Source organism: Silurus meridionalis, chromosome 21 (genome assembly GCF_014805685.1).
Source record: "Silurus meridionalis isolate SWU-2019-XX chromosome 21, ASM1480568v1, whole genome shotgun sequence".
Lineage (NCBI taxonomy): Eukaryota > Metazoa > Chordata > Actinopteri > Siluriformes > Siluridae > Silurus > Silurus meridionalis.
In genome coordinates, this window is record NC_060904.1 from 7,781,956 (window position 1) to 7,805,877 (window position 23,922).

Consider the following 23,922-nt stretch of genomic DNA (forward strand, 5'->3'; position numbering starts at 1 on the left):
TTTTTACCAGTGAAACCAATATAACATCTCAACATTCACAAATATACATTTCTGACATTCAAAACCAAACAAAACAAATCAGTGACCAATATAGCCACCTTTCTTTGCAAGGACACTCAAAAGCCTGCCATCCATGGATTCTGTCAGTGTTTTGATCTGTTCACCATCAACATTGCGTGCAGCAGCAACCACAGCCTCCCAGACACTGTTCAGAGAGGTGTACTGTTTTCCTCCTTGTAAATCGCACATTTGATGATGGACCACAGGTTCTCAATGGGGTTCAGATCAGGTGAACAAGGAGGCCATATCATTAGATTTTCTTCTTTATACCCTTTCTTGCCAGCCACGCTGTGGAGTACTTGGACGGTGTGATGGAGCATTGTCCTGCATGAAAATCATGTTTTTCTTGAAGGATGCAGACTTCTTCCTGTACCACTGCTTGAAGAAGGTGTCTTCCAGAAACTGGCAGTAGGACTGGGAGTTCAGCTTGACTCATCCTCAACCCGAAAAGGCCCCACAAGCTCATCTTTGATGATACCAGCCCAAACCAGTACTCCACCTCCACCTTGCTGGCGCCTGAGTCGGACTGGAGCTCTGCCCTTTACCAATCCAGCCACGGGCCCATCCATCTGGCCCATCAAGACTCACTCTCATTTCATCAGTCCATAAAACCTTAGAAAATCAGTCTTGAGATATTTCTTGGCCCAGTCTTGACGTTTCAGCTTGTGTGTCTTGTTCAGTGGTGGTCGACTTTCTGCCTTTCTTACCTTGGCCATGTCTCTGAGTATTGCACACCTTGTGCTTTTGGGCACTCCAGTGATGTTGCAGCTCTGAAATATGGCCAAACTGGTGGCAAGTGGCATCTTGGCAGCTGCACGCTTGACTTTTCTCAGTTCACGGGCAGTTATTTTGCGCCTTGGTTTTTCCACACGCTTCTTGCGACCCTGTCGACTATTTTGAATGAAACGCTTGATTGTTCGATGATCACGCTCAGAAGCTTGGCTATTTTAAGACTGCTGCATCCTCTGCAATATATCTCACTATTTTTGACTTTTCTGAGCCTGTCAAGTCCTTCTTTTGACCCATTTTGCCAAAGGAAAGGAAGTTGCCTAATAATTATGCACACCTGATATAGGGTGTTGATGTCATTAGACCACACCCTTCTCATTACAGAGATGCACATCACCTAATATGCTTAATTGGTAGTAGGCTTTCCAGCCTATACAGCTTGGAGTAAGACAACATGCATAACGAGGATGATGTGGTCAAAATACTCATTTGCCTAATAATTCTGCACTCCTGTATATATATATATATATATATATATATATATATATATATATATATATATATATATATATATATATATATATATATATATATGTACCGTAACTTCCGGACTATAAAGCGCACCCATATATAAGCCGCACACATATTTTACAAATATTTTTATTTTTAACATAAATAAGCCGTACCTGTCTATAAGTCGCAGGTGTCTACACTAATGAACTTTACACAGGCTTTAACGAAAGACACGTTACACACGGTGTAACGGGTGAAATATGTTGCGCTTCTTTTAGGAGCATAGCGGTATTTTGGGAATAGCCTGTCACAGCATTTTTCCAGTATTACTGCGTGTGTTCAAGACGAGGAATATGTCCTTATTATTTTCTGATGCTGATTCTAAGTTTGTTCGACTAACCCATAATGCTGTTTATTTCTCTCGGGAGTTTATCTTTTGGCATCATCGTGAGTTTAAAAAAAAACGTTTATTCTTCCGAAGCCGCGCAGCTCAGAACACAGGTGAGGTGCGTTTTTTCGTTTCCAAAATTTCCAAATTTCATTGGTCTAATGTTATATATATATATATATATATATATATATATATATATAATTAAAAACAAAAAGCAACTAAAGTTTAGCGCGGTGTCATTGTGGCTACTCGCTCGGTACCGGAAATAAGATTTGTTTTGCGCATGCATGAAAACGCTAAATAATCTTTAGCGCTAGCGGATTGCGGCTAATGCTGCCGCTATAGATTCTTAATTGTTTTATGTCTATCTTCAAAATTTTCTTTTTAAAAGGAGAAAATCTGGACAGTTACGCATATCAAGGGAGTAAACGAATGAAGGATGGAAGGGATGAAGACATTTGTTAAAGTATGCTGAAATAAGTAGAACAGTTAAGTAGATCATATCTTTAGAAAATTTTATATCAAATGTAAAAACACACACACACACACACACACACACATATTACCCAAATGAGGTCGAACAAATGTAAACCATTTAATTAAATTTTCCCATTTAATTATTTTTATTTAATCAATTTAATTTGTGCCAATTTAATTGATTACCCAAATTAACCAATATAATAAAAATTATTATTTGTTATAAAATATTATTTTATATATTATTTAACCAATCAGGCATTTAATTTAAATGTGTTTTAAAAATGTAAACTGTTCAAATGTTGATCACAAATGTGAATAATAATAAATCGCGCTTTTTTTTTGCGGTTTTGCATTTCTTCACGCTAACTGTACCGAAACTGAATCAAACCGTGACTAAAAATCCGTACAGAACCGTGAATTCTGTGTACCGTTACACCCCTAGTACGTGGTGTGTGTGGATGGAAAATCCACATGAATACCAGGACACGTTTCCCTGAGAAGCATTGCCCAGAGCATTACAGTGCATCTATTGTTTTACCTTCTTCCTATAGTGCATCTTGGTGCTATCTCTTCCCCAAGTAAAAACACTCTTGCATCAGTAGGTACTGTGTAATGATTGCTGAGAATAGCCTACAAGACAGATCATTTGCTTCTGGTCATATTATACATGGTACAATTTTGTCAAGATTATTTTAGATGCATAAATGCTCAAAGTGCAGTCTGACATATTCAGAATCGGAAAAAACGCTAATTGTAAATACCCCACCTCCTCATATAGTTCAGTTCAAATAGAGATAAAATGAATAGAATGTAAAGAGAGGAAAAAACAATTTAAGAAAGTAATCGATCACTGGTACGAGCATTTACAGAGAGTTCATGCACAGGTGTTGGAATTGAATGTGGCCTGATAAGAAAATGACTGCATCTGGCTGAAATGGTTGACTCTTAGGAAAATCCCATCACCCTATCAGTGGCTTGACTGAAATTAAATTAAAAATTAAAAAAAAAAACTTTTTTAAAACAAGCAGAAAGATTACTGAATCCATCAACATCCCTCAAGCAGCTCTAGCCATACTGTCCCTTTGTGTATTTCAACAGAACTTCATGCACTCTCATGATAGGCCTTAATAAAACTGCACTCGCTGGAGTGTAAACTAGCCTCTGGCAAGCTCGACATATGTACTTCTTTGTGCACAACAGCAGCAGTGGTGATATAAATAGTACCATACATGGATAATAATTTCACCACTGGAATCTACATCAATCTTGTGTCTGCCTACTCCCACTCGTGTCTTGCATCCATCTCTGGAAGAATGGAGACATAGAAAATGCTGCATGCCTGTCAGATGTCCTAACCTTCAACTCAGCTTGGGCGTTTAGGGGAGTTTTATTTTTCTCCTTGCTTCTTTTTCCTGCCTCCATTTGGATTGTCTTTTCTAATACTATTGGAGTCTTTCTGGCCATCTCGTTTATATACCGTCCCTTCGGCAGGTTGAAGTCATTAAGCTGCCACCAAGAAAGTCGCATGCAACTAAGTGGCAGCAGAGTAAATTGTAGACAACTCGAGTTCCTGCTGTTTGGGAAACGGCTCAACAGCCATTCCTGACGTTCAAAACGTTGAAAACCGGCGCCGGGTCAACGCTGGAATGCGATTTCTATAAGTGACCGAGTATATCTGCGCTACCATCCAATGCTTTGGCATCACATCTACTTTCAAGTAAGACACGTTACAAAAGCTAATAATCAAATATGGCATTAAATCTCCACAGAGATGAGACAGGACGATTTTTAATGTCTGCATTCACTCACATCTGTCAGACTCATTAGGGCTGATTTATACTCCTGTGTGAGCGTCTCGATGAGCACGTCAGGACCGAAAGTATTCGCACTCGCAGATAGCATGGAGATACTGTGTCGTGAAGCGGCCAGGAATTGAAGAATTACACAATGAACAAAAGGAAAATAAATAAATAAATAACAATGCAAGTTCAGTGTTCAGTGTTTCACTTGTATGAATAATTATAAGCCATGTGATTTCTCTCTGAAAGCATTTCAGCAAGTGTATTAATCTGTCCGTGTTCAGCAGTATGAGGCTTTTGTGTAAAACGCATTCAACGTAACTGATTGCAGGATGCTTTAGTTTTTATTAATGTGCTACGGTTCGCATCACGTACACTGTACCTTTATGTCTTAAAAGTCCCATTAAAGAAAGAGAAAGTGCCCAATCGTGTAGAAGTAAACTGGCCCTACTAATGTACTAGAACTAGCTGAGATAGATAGATAGATAGATAGATAGATAGATAGATAGATAGATAGATAGATAGATAGATAGATAGATAGATAGATAGATAGATAGATAGATAGATAGATAGACAGACAGACAGACAGACAGACAGACAGACAGACAGACAGACAGACAGACAGACAGACAGACAGACAGACGCATATTGTATATATTTATAATTATACAACGTTTACCGCATAATAGCTATTTAGACAGACCTTAATGTGAATATGTCAAAGACTATAAACATGAGTACATGGGGGGAAAACTCAATGTCTATTTATACTCACAGTTTAGTGTGACAGTTTGATCATATCGCAAAAGGTTAAGAAATTCGCAAAACGGTTAAATCGGGGGGATTTACAGCTCATTTATCTGCTCCTATCTCAATCTGATATGTGGTTTTAACGGCCTACTCTTTTAGAAAGCAGTTTCAGAGCAGGGGCTTTTTTTTATAGAAAAAAAAGACGAAAGCTCTGGATACAACGATGAAAAAAATAAAACAAACCCATTATTGTTAGCAATTCAGAGGCTTTGAATAGAATTACTCTAATTAAAAAGACATTCATCAGAGTTTGATTAAACACGTGAAATACATGCCAGAGCATCTCATTAAACTGCTTCAGTGTACACAACAAAACAACTCCATGACGATCCATTAGCAATTGTCCAACATATGGTGGTAACTTGGTGGTTAAGAAATGGTTCTACGGATTGGAAGATAAAATACCAGCTGCCCTTTGAACCCCAGCTGCATAACGGTGTCTGCCAAATGCAATCAATTTTGATGTTGTCTCTCCTTTATGCCCACAATCCCCTTTTCTGCATCACAAAGCAGAGCTACTATGTAAAATATTAACACAGAAATACATAGAAATCACCTTTTAGAAGGCATTCTTTTCTCACCTTCAACCTGAAACAGTACACGATCTGCACATCATGCTGGATAAATGGGATTCATTAAGATTTGAGTGAAAATTACACAGAAAAGCAAAAATCTATTTCAATGCTATGGTTGACTGCATTCAACAAATGTAACCACCAATTGGTGGTATAGCAAGAAGAAACTCTCTTTGTCAAAGGAAAACAGTATAAGCTTGTCCTCTAAAGTTTTAATAGAGGTTCTGGAAAAAATGATAGCCTGCTTACCATTTCTGCACTGAATGCAACTGACACGGTTAGTTACACGTTATGATTAGATGGGTGCCTCACCTTTAATTTCTTTCCCTCAAAATTTAGGTTTAAATGAATTTCTGTGAATTACTGCTACTTTTACTGTAGAGTTCCTACTTCACTGGTACTTAAACCTCATGTCCCATGACTGTGATTCCACAAGTCGCTTGCCATAGACCTTTCCTTCATCATCCTACAGCAACTTCAGCAAACACAGGAAAAGGCCACACAACCTACACCAAATATTACATTTATGTACTGATGATTATTTTAGATGAAACAGTATTTTACAAAAGTGAGTACACCCTCATATTTCAGAAACCGTTTTATTATATCTTCTCAAGGGACAATACTATAGAAATAAAGCCTGGACATATTGTAGAGTAACGTATGTGCAGCTTGTATTGCAGTATAGATTTTCCCGTCCTCTGAAAATAACTCAACATACAGCCGTTATTGTCAAAATAACCGGCAGCAAAAGTGAGTACACCCTAAGTGACCATGTCAAAGCTGTGTCCAAAATGTCAATATTTTGTGTGAGCATCATTGTTATCTAGTACTGCCATAATCCTCCTGGGTACGGAATTCACCAGAGCTGCACAGGTTGTTGCTGGGATTCTCTTCCACTCCTTCATAATGACATCTCAGGGCTGCTGGATGTTAGACATGGTGCTTCTCTACCTTATGCTTGAGGATGCCCCACACATCTAAATATTATTTGATTTAGTATAGTATTAGGCGTACAGTTATGCTTATCTACAGTTCCAAAATACAACTCATGTGTTTACATGTACTACTATCATCAGTCAGTGGTAGGCACGGTAGGATTGGCATTTTACCCACAATGTTTACAAACTTAGCTGTTTTGGCCATAATTTCAGATGCTGTTCTTCTACATCATGGACAATTTCTCTGTTGCTATGCTATTTATATGCATTTGTGATTGTGATGAAAGTTGAAACGTATAAGTTTACTGGGTATAAGATTGTTTACCCTTAGAAGTTTATCCCTATGGAATAAGCCAGTGGCGACTCCAAGGATAAACTGCCTGAGATGGTATGAGGAAGAGAGAAACCAGACTCAAAAGAGAACCCAATTTCACCTGGGTGGCACCGAATGTCATCAATAACCAGCAATGACATCAATCACTGGCACACAACAAAGTCAGAATAGAGACAATCTCTAGCATCGAGAAGCACTCTGCTAATTTCCAGCCCTGTATATATACCTCATTTTTTTATTATTCATTTTGTTAGAATAGACTAATATATTTGATGACCAAACATTCAGCAACCTTAATGCAATCCAGTCATGTACGTGTAAAGTGTACCTGACCATGATTCTCTTCACTTAAATTTTATTTAGAGGCCTGCCACTGATAGCCTGGTGTTAATTTCTGCAGCAGGCTTTCTTGTTGCCTCCAGTGGAGGAGGAGGTGACAGATTGCCTGAGATCACCATGATAGGCTTCTAATCTATTATTAGTCTGCTTCGCTGAGATGGGCATCTTTGTATTTAAGTGCGAGACAAAAGCAGAAAAGCATTCATTCTCTCTCTCTCTCTCTCTCTCTCTCTCTCTCTCTCTCACACATCTAAATCTTTTAGCTTTTAGCTCTTTTAATGTATGTATATTAATAAAATTTATAATTTTTTGTAAATACAGAAAAAAAAAACTTTCCTCTTGGGAAACTTCAGGAAAATTCCCCATCGTTTTTTGCAGAGGTTTAGTTCTCAACTAGATAAAAAAAAAAAAAAAACATTCTGATGTGAATACACGCACACAAGCACATAGCAAGCTTCAATACAAGCCTGTCTACTGCTTAATCAGTCATCACTCTGTAATTTGGTCTTTCCAGAAATCAATCTGATCTCTGGATAGCCCATTTTTCCCATGACCAGCCGGAGAGCAGGAAGACTGGGTTTAGTTTCAAGTCAGTATGCGCAGCTGTGGGTTCTTCATTACCGATGATGAGGAATCCAAGCTGTCAATTATATCCTTATTTGTTCAAGTGTTCGATTTTTTCGAACTCTTCTACTTAACATTCCTTAAAAAAAGAGAAAAAAACAGAGAAAAGCAAAAGTTTTTCTTAGGCGGAGTACAGTATATACAGTCAAGTGTAAAAGGAAGTGCACCACCGTTGAATTCTTTGGTTTTATGTATCAGGACATAATAATCCTCTGGTCCTTATCAGGTCTTAAAATTAGGTACCTCAGATGAACAACTAGAGATGACATATTACACAATGTCATTATTTATTTTACAAAGATTAAGCCAAAATGGAAAAACCATGGTTGGAAAACCCAAGTACACCTTACAATTAAGTAGCTTGTAGAACCAGCTTTAGTAGCGATAACAAAGTAATTGTGTTCCATATGACTTTACCAGTACCAACTATTCTAAATAACGCTTCTTTAGTTCATTCAGTTTCGCGGGCATTTATTTACGCACAGCTTTCTTAAGGTCCTGCCGTAGCATTTCATATGGGTTGAGTTCTGGATTTTGACTGGTCCATTGCAATACTTTGATTCTTTTCTACTTCAGACATGCTGTTGTAGATTTACTGGTGTGCTTAAGATTTTAGGAATCAGGTCTGACCTTCGAATGACTTTGCTGGAATATCCATTCCTGAAAATATCGGTGACTGTCTTGAATGCTTTCCAACTTATTTCATTGTTGAATGATGAGCTTTAGATTGTTTGGAAATGGCCTTATAACCCTCCCAGTTTGATTAGTAGATATAAATTGTACTCCAAAATCATTAATGCCTTTCCTGCTTAGCATTGTGTTAACAAATAGCTGAATGCTCCAGACTAGCAAACTGCTCAAACTTTGGCTTTTATAGAAGTGGTCACACTTGCTGAAGATCAATTTATCAAGGGAATTTGATAACCAGCACCTGACTGCTACTTAGCCACTTTAATCCTATGGAAGAAGTAAGTGTGTGCTTAGTTTTTCCAAACATAATGACCAGATTATTTTTTAGGTCCTGACACTTAAAACCATAGAAATTCAAAGAGGGGGCACTTTCATTTTCACATGAATTTATCTGGTAGTGTGAAATTAAAAACTGCATATTTTTTTTAGAACATTATGCACCACTGAATTTTTGTAAGTTGTAATATGCACTAGTGTGCCATTACATATTCTGCACATAGTTGTACTTTCACATGTGATTTGTAATGATGACATTTTAGGACTATTTCTAAGCCATATGTGGGAAAGAATTATGGGGAGGTGATAAGTGGTAAGTGGAGATGTTGGACTTAGGATCAGAAGGTCATAAGTGCACATTCCATCCACACCAAGCTGCCACTGATGATCCCTTGAGCAAGGACCCTAACCCCTAAACTTCTCGGTTGTATAAATAAGTTTAGGTCGCTAGGATAAGGGGGAGAATTAAAGCACTTTTACCGCATAGTAACATTATAGACAACACATAAGAAGTGCCTGTGTGTCCAAAATTCCCCCCTCTCATCAGTTCTTGATTCCTCTAAACAGCTTTAAAATACGTATTTTCAGGTGATAGAATGTAGGAATCAATAAGGCATCAATTACAGTATGTGGACAGACCCCTGAACACAAAATAAAAAAAGAACAACAACAGTGGTGGCAGGAAAAAGAAAAAAGAACCGTGACAAAGAAGATAGTTAGATGTCACACTGGGATATTTTGCAAAGAAGAAGAAGAAGGAAAAAAAAGTGAAGTGGTAAATTTGAAATTTTCCCCTCTGTAATGTTTTGTCTGCTGCTTTCGTGATTGTTATCAAACTAGGAAAGAAAGAAACTACAAATCACAGACACTCCTCATAGGGACACAAATGACCATGGAGCAATTACGGAGAGTGGGAGGCCTCCGAAATAAAAATGCTGTGTTTAGAAGGGTTGTTTGGTCGAGTGCGCATACTGTCCTAAAAAAACACATTTAAACCATCATCGAAATAATTTTAATTAAAAAAGCTATTTTCTTACCCAAAATCTTTTTAATACTACAAGTTCATACAGTTAAAGATTTACAAGTCATAACTTGGTCCTGTGTAATATTCTGAAATGTTCCCAGATCAGTGATACTATTAGAACCACTTTTAGATAACGTGAATAACATTAATTATCTCGTTACACTGATATCTGTCAAAAGGTGGGATACATTAGCAGCAAGTTTCAGTCAGTTTTCAAAGATTGTGTGTTGGATGCAGAAAATTGGTAACTGACTTTGACAAGATTTGAACTGTTGATAGCTAGTCAACCAGATTATCTATTAAATGGAAGGTCTTGTAAGAGCTTCCCAGTATACAATAGTTACACCAAATCATGGTTCTGATCATGTACACCCCAATGGTATTCCCTAATGTTAAAGGCATCTTCCAGCAGGATAATGCACCGCCGACACACTGCAACACTTGTTCAGGAATGGTTTGAGGATCCTGACAATGAGTTCAATGAGTTGATCTTCAAATCAAACAGATTTTAATTTGATTAAAATATCTGTGGGATGTGCTAGACAATCAAGTCCGATCTAGACAGGCCCCACCTTTTAAGACTTTAATTATCTCCTGCTAACGTCTCGGTGTACCAAGGCCAATACCACAGCAAACAGAACCTTCAGAGGTCTTCTGGAGTTCATGATTCAAAGGGTCAGAGCATTATTTATTGGTGGCACAAACACAATATTATGCAGTTTATAGATGCTTTTTTTCCGGTTCATTTTGTATAACAGATTTTATTAAGCAATAAAGCAAGCACTGGCAGTGCTATAGCAATATTAAATGGGTGTTCTCACCCTGCTACTGTGTTTGCTCTTTCTCCTGCTTCCATGATCCAGTACAGTACAGCACCACCACAAGCACTGAAGGGATTTGCATAAACTCCATAGACTGCTTTGGTGTCAAGCGGTTTTAATCCCCACTGATCTGATTGGATTAGCACACAAAGGGCTATCCATAGCCAACCAGAGAGATGCACACATACACACACACAGCCGCTATTCTTCAGGTGCCACACCTATTGCTGTTTGGTCCCAGCACCATGACAGAGCTGAAAGTCTACTTCAATATCTGAGCACTCCTGGCTATGAACATGGTTTGTGTGAATGACTTGCGGAGAGTGATATGCACCTGCTTTTTAACCTGCACACACAAACTAGCCATCCTTACTGTACTGAGCAAGAAAAGAATAAAGCACAAAGAATAAAAGAAACCCTATTGGCTGAGACAAGCATATCTACAATATTCCAAATTTTCAGAAGGTTTAACACGAAGGAGGAAAAAGTCTACTTCTTATTGGCTTTTGCAAAACAAAATCTCAATTAATTTGGATGAGAAGATAACAATGCTAGCTAGCTTTTAATATTATGAAGATTTTCCACAGTTGATAAACATTTGCCAACAACTTTTTGACTTTTTGTTGAGGTTACAAACAAAAACTACTTTTTTTAATTAATAAGAATAATAATCTTATTAGGGTTGTACTTCCCTTAATCTGTATTAATGCACCTCATTACAGGCCTTGCTTTCGCGTGTTAGCTAACAGCATTGTTAACCTAGTCACCCCTGTTTGCTAGCTAAAAGAAATATGACATGTCCACCCCTGTTAAGGCTGGCAAAATTGGCAATTTTCACAAATTAGGCCAACGCTCAGACTCTTGTTCCTAACAAATGAGATTATTTTTTTTCTGGGACACAGCTATAGTGTGATACAAGTAAGGCATTTGTAGAGGTCTAGTTTGCACTCGGCTGCCAGACCGAATCAGCAAGATTACAGTGAAAATGGCCCAATTACTGTCATGCAATGACTATTTGAGTCTTAATGAATTAAGTGTAGCAAATTAAAAATCTTACACATTCTGATTTGTTGAAAGTGCAAACTGCTCCTCAAAATGATTCATTTCTTCGCCTCTCATCATTTCCCTGCCCAGTTACACTTTGTGAGTAGTACAAAATGTAAAAATAGTGAATGCTGGAAATACAGCAGTACTCGTGATTTCATTCCAATAAAACATCCAAATGATTTTTAAAGCTTGAAAAGAGGTGAGTGTTCATGTAATGATCCTGGGAGGTGTTGAGGTGATGGGAAGGAAGAGAGAGAATGAGAGCGGGAGGGAGAGAGAGAGAGAGAGAGAGAGAGAGAGAGAGAGAGAGAGGAAGTAAAAGTGAGGTATAGCTAAAGAGAACTTGCTCCTCATTTGTCTCAGCAGACAGGCAGTTAAGGGCTTAGCAAGCTCTGTGCCTGCTCAGGCTGGCCTGTCCTCAGGCTTCCTACTAAATCACATCCTGGAGCCAGCTCTGCTATTATTACCACCAGGATGCACCTTTCTCCAGAATTACACCAGTGGGGCAAAGAGCATTCAAACCCATCGAGAGGCTATCTATAACCCCTGATCCCAGTGCTCTCCTAACCTTCCTTTCATAATCAGCCTCCGAACTTTTATACTGCCCCGTTTTAATAATGCACATGCCCCATTTGCCAGCCTCCTCTCCAGTGAAGGTGAACTGAAAGTTCCAGTGTCCTTCATGCTTGATTGAACTTTATTTAGTACTTATGCAATAACTCTGTTGTATTCTTGAGTCTGACTGTATGGAAAAATGTAGATTATCTTTTTTTTTGGTTAAAAGAAACAACTTTTTGCACATCTAAGACAAATAATGAACAGATTATATAAGTCTGAGTGGGAGGAGTGGTAGTTTAGTGCTTAAGAGGGTTCAAGCCCCAGTATCGCCAAACTGCCACTTTTGAGCCCCTGAGCAAGGCCCTTAACCCTCTGTGCTCCAGGGGCGTTGTATCATGGCTGACCCTGTGCTCTGAGCCCAGCTTCCTAACATCTGTGGTATATGCGAAAAAACAATTTCACTATGCTGTAATGTACATGTGACAACTATGAAGCACCTTTACCTTTAGAAGGTGCTTCTAACCAGCAGTACGGTTTCTGACACGGGAAAATCCTGAGGAGAGAACTTCCTTGTTTCTGAGTAAGACAACAATCTGTGTTTATTTCTCTCATTAGCTTTAATGTGGCATGAGTAGGCATTTCCAAGAATGCTAATATTTCGTATAACCACACTGGGATATTTCTCCACAATGTTCCACTCAGGTCGCAGCGTTTACTACAGTAGCGTTAGCAACACATTGACATTGCAAAACAGAAATTTGAAAGTCATGAAAATAAAGTTTAACTTGATTCTAAAAGCTGGAACAAATAAAATTGAAGAGAAACCAATTTCAATGAAAGAACCTTTAACAAAACTGTATAAAACAATGTAAGCTAGGTAGCATGCTAACGTTCAATAAAGGGAATGTAGGTTATTTCGGATATATTACAACTAGCAAAGCAAAGATATACTGAACATTTGGCTACATTGTGCTAGATATCCCGATATTCAGTTTGACTGTATGTCTGCTTGCATAATATTGATTAATTAATACGGTAAAAGCGTAATTGTTGGTAAATCGCAATGTTTAAGTGGAATAGCACATTTTAGGTAATAAGGTTGTAAGAAATTAATCTACTATGCGTATAATGCCACTCTGGTGTGGATCATTTTTATCCGCATTTCAGCATGGTCCCTTGAGTGCTATTTTTGTTATATAAGCTCCGACCGTAGCTCCAGCTACTGCACTCATTTTAATAAATGATCGTTTCCACAGTAACGACTTGTATGGCATATTGCTTAACATTGTTGATATGGTGAAGCAGTAGGAGATGGTCATTTATTTCCGTTTTGTAAGAGGTCACCATAGGGCTTTATAACATACAGAGGTAAAGCTGTTCCTTTATGTTTTCCAATATTAGCATTATCAAGACAAAGGTCTTTCTGGTTTCTGTGTAACAGCTGTTGCTTAAATTCAAGCGGAGAAGAAAACAAGGCTGGTCTGGGAATGATGAATGTTTATAGCTGCTAAGCTTCCTCTCACCTTAAGTACTGTACATCATGCCAAGTAAGCATGCCGCCATCATCTTGAGACACTATCTGTCAGTTTAGGCCCGCTCTACCTCAAACACTCCTTCAGCTCCGGTTTCTAAGAACCTATTTGATGCCTTCTAAAGCGCAGTTGGAGATGTGAAAGACTGTAGATGCTAAAATGGCAATCCTTAGATCACTGCTTCAAATCCGGCTCAAAGGAGAGTTTGCATTTAGCGAGGTTGTAGCTCAGGGGTTCTTCTGATTAAAGAACCACCAAGTATCCACTGCTGGGCCCTTGACTCTCGACTGCTCAGCTGTATATCTGCATATCTTTCCAAGTGTTTAATATACATTGGCATACATTTGGGCATTGTAGCACCCTGGTAAAAAATCTGATTTTGCTATTACAATATCCTTGGCACCCATTTGCTACTCCTAGATAAAGTCATCTATGCTAACATTGTATGATGTGCCATGAATTTTTTTTTTTTTTCATTTGGGAAACATACTGTACCACAACAATTTTTTAAGGGGAAAGCTGAATCCTTTTTTGCTGCTGTAGATTTTGTTTCCAATCTGTCCCTCACATTATTTTGGAAGATGATCCTAAATCAATATTCCTCATCTAAGATATTTGATAAGCACAAGCCTGAATTGTGGGTTTAGTTTGCGTGAGGATAATCAAGTACTGCATACATACAAGAATAAATATCTATATATCTATATGGCTATCTATCTATCTATCTATCTATCTATCTATCTATCTATCTATCTATCTATCTATCTATCTATCAATCATAGCTAAATTTACTGAGATATACTGAGGTAAAGTAAAAAATACAAACAGCCTGAATTCAAATTGAATGCAAACTCTGTGTTTACTGTGTATTTTTTGCTTTCTCAGGGTCTTCATTATGTGTCTTCAGCGCAATAATGACTCAACTGGAGTTTCGATGTTTTCCTGAAGACATCCAAAGGGCAAGTCAGCCCAAGAGCACTAATGTCTAAATCAGTTTCACTGTAGAAAAATTCAGATGTTTTACCAACAACCACATCTTTTTTAGAAACCAGATACATGGGAAAAGCCTTGTTGCATTCTAGTCACCCAGAACACCCTTAAAGCATTAAAGTGGGAAAGGAATAATGCTATTTACTGTGTAATTATTTAGCCAAGCAGCTGCTTAGCCTAGCACACAGATGTTTGTGCACAATCTGCTGCTAGTGGCTATGGGTTAGCGTTAGAGAAATCAACGCCTGTGTGTTTAATGGGGGCAATAAAAGCTGCTTCGAAGTGATAATAAGTGACTCACCTTGTAAAATCACAGCAAACACTCAGAGGGGAGGCCTAAAGCTAAGATTCATGTGGTTAGAGGCCTTAAGAACAACAATAGGATCATTGTGAGAGAAGGATGCCGAGGTTCTTCCCTGGTTACATGAACAGAAACTTTCACTTTCAAATATTTGCTGCTTCATGAATGCTTGGTTTTGGTTTTCATATAACTAGAAAACAAAAAACAATGATATACATATTGTAAAAAACAACAACAAAAAACAATTGTATTCCAACAGTTGTGTTTAGCTGATGATATAAATTGCAGTTAGAGTTAAGATTAAATTTTGAATGAACTCACTCAGTTATGCATCTAATACTACAACATGAGCACTGAATATGAGTATATAAACACTGCAACTTAATAACTTAAAATCCAGAGCCAGCACCACTGCCACCACCATGATCCACCTTATTCCGGGATGCTAATCTCAGTCCTCAATCTTCTGGTTAAGCCACACCGAGTGTGCGTGTGTGTGTGTAATGTATATTACTGCGACATTACCCCCGGGACATGCCCGTAATCCTTACTGCACACACCATGATGATCATAATGAGCTTCTGCCTCTCCCATAAAACCCATTAAAGAGCAGGAGATTAATCCAACACTCATTCACACCAGAGCCAAAGGACCATTAATAAGCCAACCACCAAAGTGCTTTTATTAAGAATGTAATGTTTCACTGGAAGATTTAGGAGAAAAAACAGTGGCTGTTTGTGCTACACAAGGAAAAAGTTATATTTCTTCCACTGAAAGTGTCATGTCTGTACACAAAATGTTTAACAGTCTTCTGCCAAAATACAAGAAACGCATCTGGAAACCATGACAGGTGCACGTCTGACCAAAGTTTTACTCTTGCTCAAGTTTGCCACGTAGCCCTGATTATATTTATGTTGTATAACCGATGAATTCAACCAGCGCTGTTCAGATTTAAACCACTTGATCTGATTTTGAGACCTTGCTCATCCTTGTGATTGAACTTAACCATCTGTGAAATTCCCACTTTCTATCAGCTTTGTCTCCTACACTGAAAGTCTTTTGTTTTTTCCTACACCAAAATACCACTGAAAACAATTAAAAACACACAAATACAGGTTTTCTTTTTTTCATGTGTGACAACAAACCTCATTTTCCTAACCAATGACTCCAGCTGTTTGAAACATGATGTGCATCCCATGCAAGAATAAGCACTCCGAGGTGTTAATGAGCAACGAAGAACTTTCTTCTGTTGGCAAACACAATTTGGCTCAATTCTGTCATGAAACACTCCAAGCTGAGGAGAGTCTGGAAATGTAACATCTTCCTGTTTTTGTTTTTTTCCTCAGGATGCCTGGGTTGCTATTTTACCTCATGTAAAATCATAAACCAGGATTATTGCCATATTTCGGGAAGCTCATAACAGGAAATCTTTTCTTTCCCCCTGAATTCGGATATTCCATAGAAATGAATCACAACAGGACATGCCATTAAAGCATTACAAAAACCAGTCAGAATTCTTAATTACAATGAGCTGTTTTACTGTATCAGCATTTCCTAGAATAGGTGTAAACTTTTAAAGATTCAGCAAACTACAGGTATCCTCAGTTTGTTTCTCTGAAGAAGCATGTTAAAGGTCGTCTACTCAGGCCTACAGAAGAGCAGTTTCTTAACCACTAACCATTAAACGCCACAAACATGCCTTGAGATTGTGTTGTTCTTGCCAGCTGGTGTTTAAAACACAAATCACAACAAGTATGTGAGTCAAATTGAAACCAAGATATACAGTACATTTCTGTTTCCTGCATTTGTTACTATACGCTGGCTATGCGTGTGGTTATATTTTTTTTCAACTGCATTTAATTTCCAAGAAACAGAACAAGGCTGAAGTGTGGTTTCTTGAATTTAACACTGTCTTCCTTGTGCTTTTTCACAAATCATACAATGGCATCAGACCTCCTTCAAACTCAGTTTGCAGTCATTTTGAAGGAATGGGAACAGGAAAAGACTCAATGACACAATATTAGAACATTAGAGAAACAACCATTATTCAGAATTCCCAGTAAGCTCTTGTCCTCAGAACAGTAATCAAGAGTTCTACAGATCGATGGTGCTACATCTGGAAAAAAAAATCTGGTGGTGTTAGGGGTTGAAACCAGCAGACTACCATATTCTTTACTTTGCCACTCCTACAAAAAACTTTGTGTGGCATGCAAAAGATTGTAAATGTATTCTAGCATAAATAAAACCATTATAAAAAGTGCAGACATTAAGGAAGCAGAACACATCTTTCCAACCTTCAGCAGGAATGTTGTAGATTAAATTTGTACATAATATGCCTTTAAATCTTTAATCAGAATAGCAATTTAGTCTAATGTATATATCGTAAACCATTTTCAGGCACAACACTGGGGGAAAAAACCCCTCCTTGAATTTGTAATGGTTTTAAAGGATACAATGAAAACTCTAATGGTCCGTTTGAGTCTCCACTTTATTCTGTTGATGGCATGTTATGTCTACCATTAAGGGCCAATAAAACACCTCAGGCAACACCTCGATCACAAGTTGGTATCCAGTGGACACCAGTAGGGACAATTAGGGCGTCATTCCAAGTTTCTACAATGTTTTGATTATAATGGTTTAATGATGTACACATACACACTGTGTAATGGAAACCAGGTGGCAATGGGTTTAATGGGTTTTTTTTATGTTCTAAACCATTAGATCTTCTGTGCTGGTTAAATTGATATTCTTTAGCATGGAAGTATTCCTCAGTGCAAGAAAGGCACTTTTTTGTTTGGTGTGCATGGCATGGAGAAGACCAAGTGAGATGTGTGCAAAAAGGAACCTTGAGATATCTTTGTATACGAATGTCCAGTATAAGTACTTTTCCCCTCTAGATCTACAGATTCCCAGTAGAATTTATGATCCTACGATCTTTAAAGGGATCTTAAACTGCACGGTTGTGATCCAGAGCAGTAAATAAACCAATGTTATGCGAGACTTCCAAAATAACCAGACAAAAGCCGAAACCGAGGCATGGTGTCAAGTAAGAGCACTCGGGGGATTTAAATGCACTAGAGACCCTCACCTCAGTTTCTTTGTCTTGCTCTCCTTCCTGTTGAGGACTCCGGGCACGCAGTTGGTCAGCTCGGTCCAGTCGGCGTGCAAGCCGCAGCTCCAGCCGGTGGAAAAGCGCGAAAAGAGCCACGTCTCCTTGCGGTTCGGTCGGTAGCAAGTGCACTTTTTCTGGCCCGGCCTGCAATCACACGGTACCTCGAGCCGCACGTTTTGCACCAGGTGCCGTCCGAAAGTGGTGCCGCCGGTCTTCTGGATGTGCAGGAACACGATCACGTCTTCGCCCTTGATCTCGAAGTCCACGCTGCGCTCCAAGTCCCTTACCGGGAAGTAGTACTTTTTTACATAGTGAGGATCCGGCGTGGGAAAGATTGTCATGTCTTCCTCTGCGAGGTAGCCATGCGCCGGCGAGCCGAAGTTGATCGCGCCGGGCGCAACGTACTGGTACAGGATGAGCATGAAGAACACGGAGCCAACGACGATCAGTACGAATTTGCTGGCCCGTTCAGCCATGGTCCTTCCCGCGATGTGCATCTGTCACCATGTCTCACACAGCGGGGGCTTCGGGGCAGCGGATTTGGCTCGGTACTCGCGCCCTCCGCGGATCAACGGGACCCGAGCGTCGCGCACACGCCGATCGCTGGCACATTATTCTCCACCGAGAGCCTTGTGTCTGCCAACACGCCTGATCCAACCGGAAACCGCGGAGCGAGCGCTAAAAAAAAAAGGGGAAAGAAAAAAACGGGACTTGATACAGACTGATTGTTCTTCCGCTGAACCGCGCCGTCTTCTACGGCTTCCTTGTCTGGTGTGATCATTGTGTAGCGCTCGAAGCGAGCACACAGCGACACCCACTTACTCTCATTCACTCGCGCGCGCGCGAGGGCGGACGGACACACACACACACACACACGCGCGCGCGCGCGCGGCTCATAGAGAGTAAAAGCAAGCCGAGCAGTTTTAATACTCTGGTTGCTGTCCCACGCCGACTGTGATTTTGGAAACCGAGTCACCGCGGAGATGATCACACTTTAACCGAGACCAATTAAAGTATGCTAAACGATAATGGCTGTTAAAACTATACAATAAAAATAATTAAGCTGCAAACAATCTGAGTTTAATTTTCAAGCATTTTCATTAACTGACATTCATTTCGGTGTGACTGCCTGACAGTGACTATTTTTGACCGAATACCCAGTGACGCAACAATGTTACGCATATAAGGGTGCACATGATCCGATTTGTTATAAAAAAAGTTGAACACTAGTTGCGCCACCCACTGGTGAATGTGGCAATCAGTGTGTGGAACGCCTGTTGGTTAGGTCAAAGACTGGGGACCATATTTGAAAGTAGCTTTAAGGAACACAAGTACACAAGTGAAATCGCCAGCACGCGTTCGTACATTTTTCAGTGAGTGACACAACTAGCAGTCCACCTTTGACGGCAAATCAGGAGACGGATCATGTGTGCTCTGCTTTCTTTACTCCCTTAGGTAGTCGCTGCATGAATTGGCTTCGTATTTGGATAAAGCAAAATCTTTTTTCAACTTTGTCCTGTCGTTGTAGTTGTCGCTCACGACGTTGAATGGTTTCTGGTTGTTTTGTCGTTGTAAATCACTGCATGTGTGAATGGGAAGAATTCTCTTTGGCTACCAAAACTACACCATAACCCTAAGTAGATGTATACAAATGCCATAAAGCCAAATAAACAATAAGAAATCATGTGTAACAACAGCTAGGACAGTTTGGACATTGGATCTGTTATCAAAAAACATGAATTTGTGTCGTACCGTGTCAGTCTTTATAAAAATGATAGGTATTTATAGAAACTACAAACACTTCAAATATGTCAAGTGCACTGAGTAAAAAATGTTCATGGCCAATAGATAACAAGCTGCAGATCACAGACAAATTGCATGCAATTTGGTAATGCCATAAAATTAAACACATGGCAGGCTGAGTGAGCTCTGGCAGCTGCTATAAAGAACCTATTATACTGCAAAAAACCTTTACCACAATATTATAATGAGTTTTTCAGTTGTTATCGGGCATTATACATCAAAACCTACTTTTTTATAAGTCTCTTCTCATGCCATTACATTTTGACAGCAGCACAGAGGCCATAACATGAACAACTGAATTTACAGTACACTCAGTGTGCTTTATTTGCGTTGTTTTGTTTTGCATTTTAATTCTTCTAATTGTTGATTTTTATCTAGAATATACAATGTACAATAATTCATTGTGTAATATTATTAAATAATAAACTGTTGCATCAGCACTGGTTATGTACCTAAATCCTTCAAACTGCCAGTTATCAACCCCCTAATTAGGAAACCTGACCTTGACCCTTGACAGCTGTCCAACTACAGGCCAATATCAAACCTCTGCTTTATATCCTAGATTTTAGAAAAGGTTGTATCACAGCAGTTATGCTCACATCTACTTTGGAATAATTAATTTTAGATGTTAGTCAGGATTTAGGCCTCATCATAGAACAGAGACAGCACTAGTTAAAGTGATAAATGACCTGTTATCTTCTGACCAGGGTTCTGTCTCCTTATTTTGTCTTGCTCAACCTCAGCGCAGCTTTTGACACAATTGATCATAATATCCTCCTTGCTAGACTAGAGAATATTATTGGAATAAAGGAACTGCTCTCTCTTGGCTTAGGTTTTACCTTACTGATCGCTATCAGTTTGTTGATGTAAATGGTGAGTTCTCCACACTCTCTGAGGTAAAGTTTGGTGTTCTGCAAGGATCTGTATTAGGTCCACTGCTTTTCTCTTCATATATGCTGCCTCTGGGTGAAATTATACATAAACATGGTATTCGCTTCCACTGCTATGCTGATGATACACAGCTGTATATTTCAGCAAAGCCAGATGAGAGAGATCAGCTTAGAAATGTTGTGGAGTGTGTAAAGGACATTAGACAGTGGATGGTTGATAACTTTCTTCTTCTCAACCCGGATAAGACGGAAGTACTTTTTATAGGACCACATGCAGCTAGAAGTAAACTTTCTGATTACATAGCATCTCTGGATGGGCTGTCTGTCTCAGTGTGTACGGCAGTCAAAGACCTTGGTGTAATTATTGGCTCTAGTCTTTACTTTGAGGCTCATGTGAATAATATTACCAGGATCGCCTTCTTTCACCTTAGAAATATTACTAAAATTAGAAGAGATGTCTTTACAAGATGCAGAAATAATAGGTTCATGCTTTTGTTACATTAAGATTAGACTACTGTAATGCTTTACTGTTTGGGTGTTCAAGTAAGTGCATAAATAAGCTTCAGTTAGTCCAGAATGCAGTAGCAAGAGTCTTTACTAGAGCCAGAAAATATGAGCACATCACCCCTGCTTTTATCAGTCTACAATGGCTCCCCATTAAATCTCGTATTGATTATAAAATACTACTACTGACATATAAAACACTTAACGGTCTCGCACCGTGAATCACCACACCTACTTAGAACAAAAGATGCAGGCTGTTTGTTGGTACCTCAAATACTGAAGACTACAGCAGGAGGTAGATCTTTCTCTTATAAAGCCCCACAGTTATAGAACAGCCTTCCAATCAGCTTTTCAGTCTCAATGTTTAAGCCGAGGCTAAAAACATATTTATTTAGTCAAGCCTTTTATTGGTAGATTTTTCTCAGGTAAAGGAGCAGATCTGGAGGGATCATGGATATAGAGAATTTGGTAAACTGGGAAATTTGCATGCTGTAGTCCCCTCACTCTCACACGTTCACTCAGGTTTGTTGATGGTGGTGTGGTGGGTTGTCTTTTATCCCAGAGATCCCTCATGTCTGTTTAACCTTCTGGCTCTCCGAGTCTTACCAGAGTCCCCAAATGCACAGTGTCCTTAACTTTTATACAACAATAAGATTACATAATAATCCATATCCTTCTCTTCCGGTCACCCCTCTTCTCTCTCTCTCTCTCTCTCTCTCTCTCTCTCTCTCTCTCTCTTGGTTGAGTTAAACATGCTCCTAAGGTTCCAGTGACTACTGTTTGTGCACCACTTTTCTCTACTCGGATCTGCCAACTTCATCCCGGCCGACCTCTAGATGGTGTGTTCTTCGATTGGAGGCCACTCTGTGCAGCTGGGGATGTTTCTCATCAACGGCCTGGGGATCCATCAAATTATGGAGTAAGAACAGGAGCTTTGAGGATTTGGATTTGGACTGTAGTTAATGTCAACAGTCTGCTACACTGACTCAGGACTATAGTTTGCATCTGATCACCATCACTGAACACCTTAACATCGTTTATCTGTAATAAACGGACATTCGGTGCCACCCAGATGAGGAAGGGTTCCCTCTTGAGTCTGGTTCCTCTCAAGGTTTCTTCCTTATGCCATCTTGGGGAGTTTTTCCTTCCCACAGTCATCAGGGACAAACTTACACATAACGAACATCTTGTTTATTCTTTATCACCACATTATCTGTGTAAAGCTGCTTTGAGACAATGTGTATTGTTAAAAGCGCTATACAAATAAAAATAAATTGAATTTAAATTAATTGAATTATTGTGACTATGTAAAAAACAACTTTTTTTTTTTACCAATTTCTCAACAAACAAAATAATCCTGCATAAGTACTAAATATTACACTTATTCAGGGAATCATTCAGTTAATGCTTTAGCAACTATTGTACAGTATTTCCATACATATGGTGTTTTCAGCATCTCTGATCCTTAACATTTCCAGTGGCTGTTTGTTTCTTTCTTCAATCTAACTGCCGTATCCTGTTCAAAGTTGTGGTGGACAGAATTTGGGGATATTAGGCACTGAGACAACATGCTAGATTGGATGCCAGTCAATTTCCGACCGGTAATGTTGGTGAAAACCAAAGACACCACAGGAAACCTGGACAGACACGGAAAGAAAATGAGAAACCCAGACAAACAGTAACAAAGACCAAGCCTAATATAACCTGGTGATCTGTTGTTGCAGTCTATCCAGCTAAAGGTTTGTTCTGTTGTGTGGAAGAGTACTTTTCTGCTAATACCTGGTTTGATGGGTCACTTTGACTTACATAAGGCTTCCTTTTAACTTAGCCAATCTGATCATTATCCTCTGACCTTTCTCATCAACATTGTACTTGTACCCACTGAACTGCTCCTCAGTGGATTTTCACACCATTCTGTGTACACTCCAGAGACAGTAAACAAGTTCAGTCCAAGTTAAATCCCAGGGTATCAGAAATTAGATCTGAAAACAATACTTAAAATAACTTGTCTGGCACCAACAACCAAGTCACCGTACTGATGGTTCATGTGAATGTTGAATGTTAATTAAAGCTCTTGACCTGTATCTGTAAGATTCAATGCTGCTGCTATGGTATGATTGTATATGTATGTGTATCGATGTTCGTAATGGACACCACAGTGGCAAATGAATGTATACAGTATAATATGCTTTAAGATGAATAACAAAATAAATACCCACAGGCTTAAAGTGGCAGTGCGTCATTTTTTCAGAGCCCCCTGGTGCCAGTAAATCGAATTGCAATTGTAATGAAATCAACTCCACCTCTTAATTAAACGTGCCTTAATATAATGTTAATTTAAACTTCAATATGTTGTTTTTAAGCAATTTTATTTTTCTAACAATATGTAATGTTAGTATGCTGAACAAACATGACAGGCTTGGTAAAATGTGAATACACCGATCAGGATAACATTATGACCACCTGCCTAATATTGTGTTGGTCCCACTTTTGCTGCCAATACAGCCCTGTCCTGTTGAGACATGGTCTCCAATAGACCCCTAAAGGTGTGCTGTGATGTCTGGCACCAAGATGTTAGCAGCAGATCCTTTAAGTCCTATAAGTTGCGTGGTGGGGACATCATGGATTGGACATGGATCTGGGAAATTTGGAGGCCAAGTCAACACTGTGGCTTCTGCATTATCCTGCTGAAAGAGGCCACAGCCATCAGGGAAAACCACTTCCATGAAAGGGTGTACATAGTCTGCAACAATGCTAAGTTGGGTGATATGTGCCAAAG

The 23,922-nt window shown here is 39.1% G+C and overlaps 1 protein-coding gene across 1 annotated transcript in view; it reads right to left on the reverse strand.

Annotated features, from left to right (window-relative positions):
• Positions 1–19,252, reverse strand: part of hs6st1b (heparan sulfate 6-O-sulfotransferase 1b) — a 77,928-nt gene extending 58,676 nt beyond the window's left edge. The window contains exon 1 of the mRNA XM_046833992.1: positions 17,923–19,252. Within this exon, the coding sequence (XP_046689948.1) occupies positions 17,923–18,443 (521 nt within the window). The 5' untranslated portion in view covers positions 18,444–19,252. The remainder of the gene's footprint in view (positions 1–17,922) is intronic.
• Between the last annotated feature and the right edge of the window lie 4,670 nt (positions 19,253–23,922).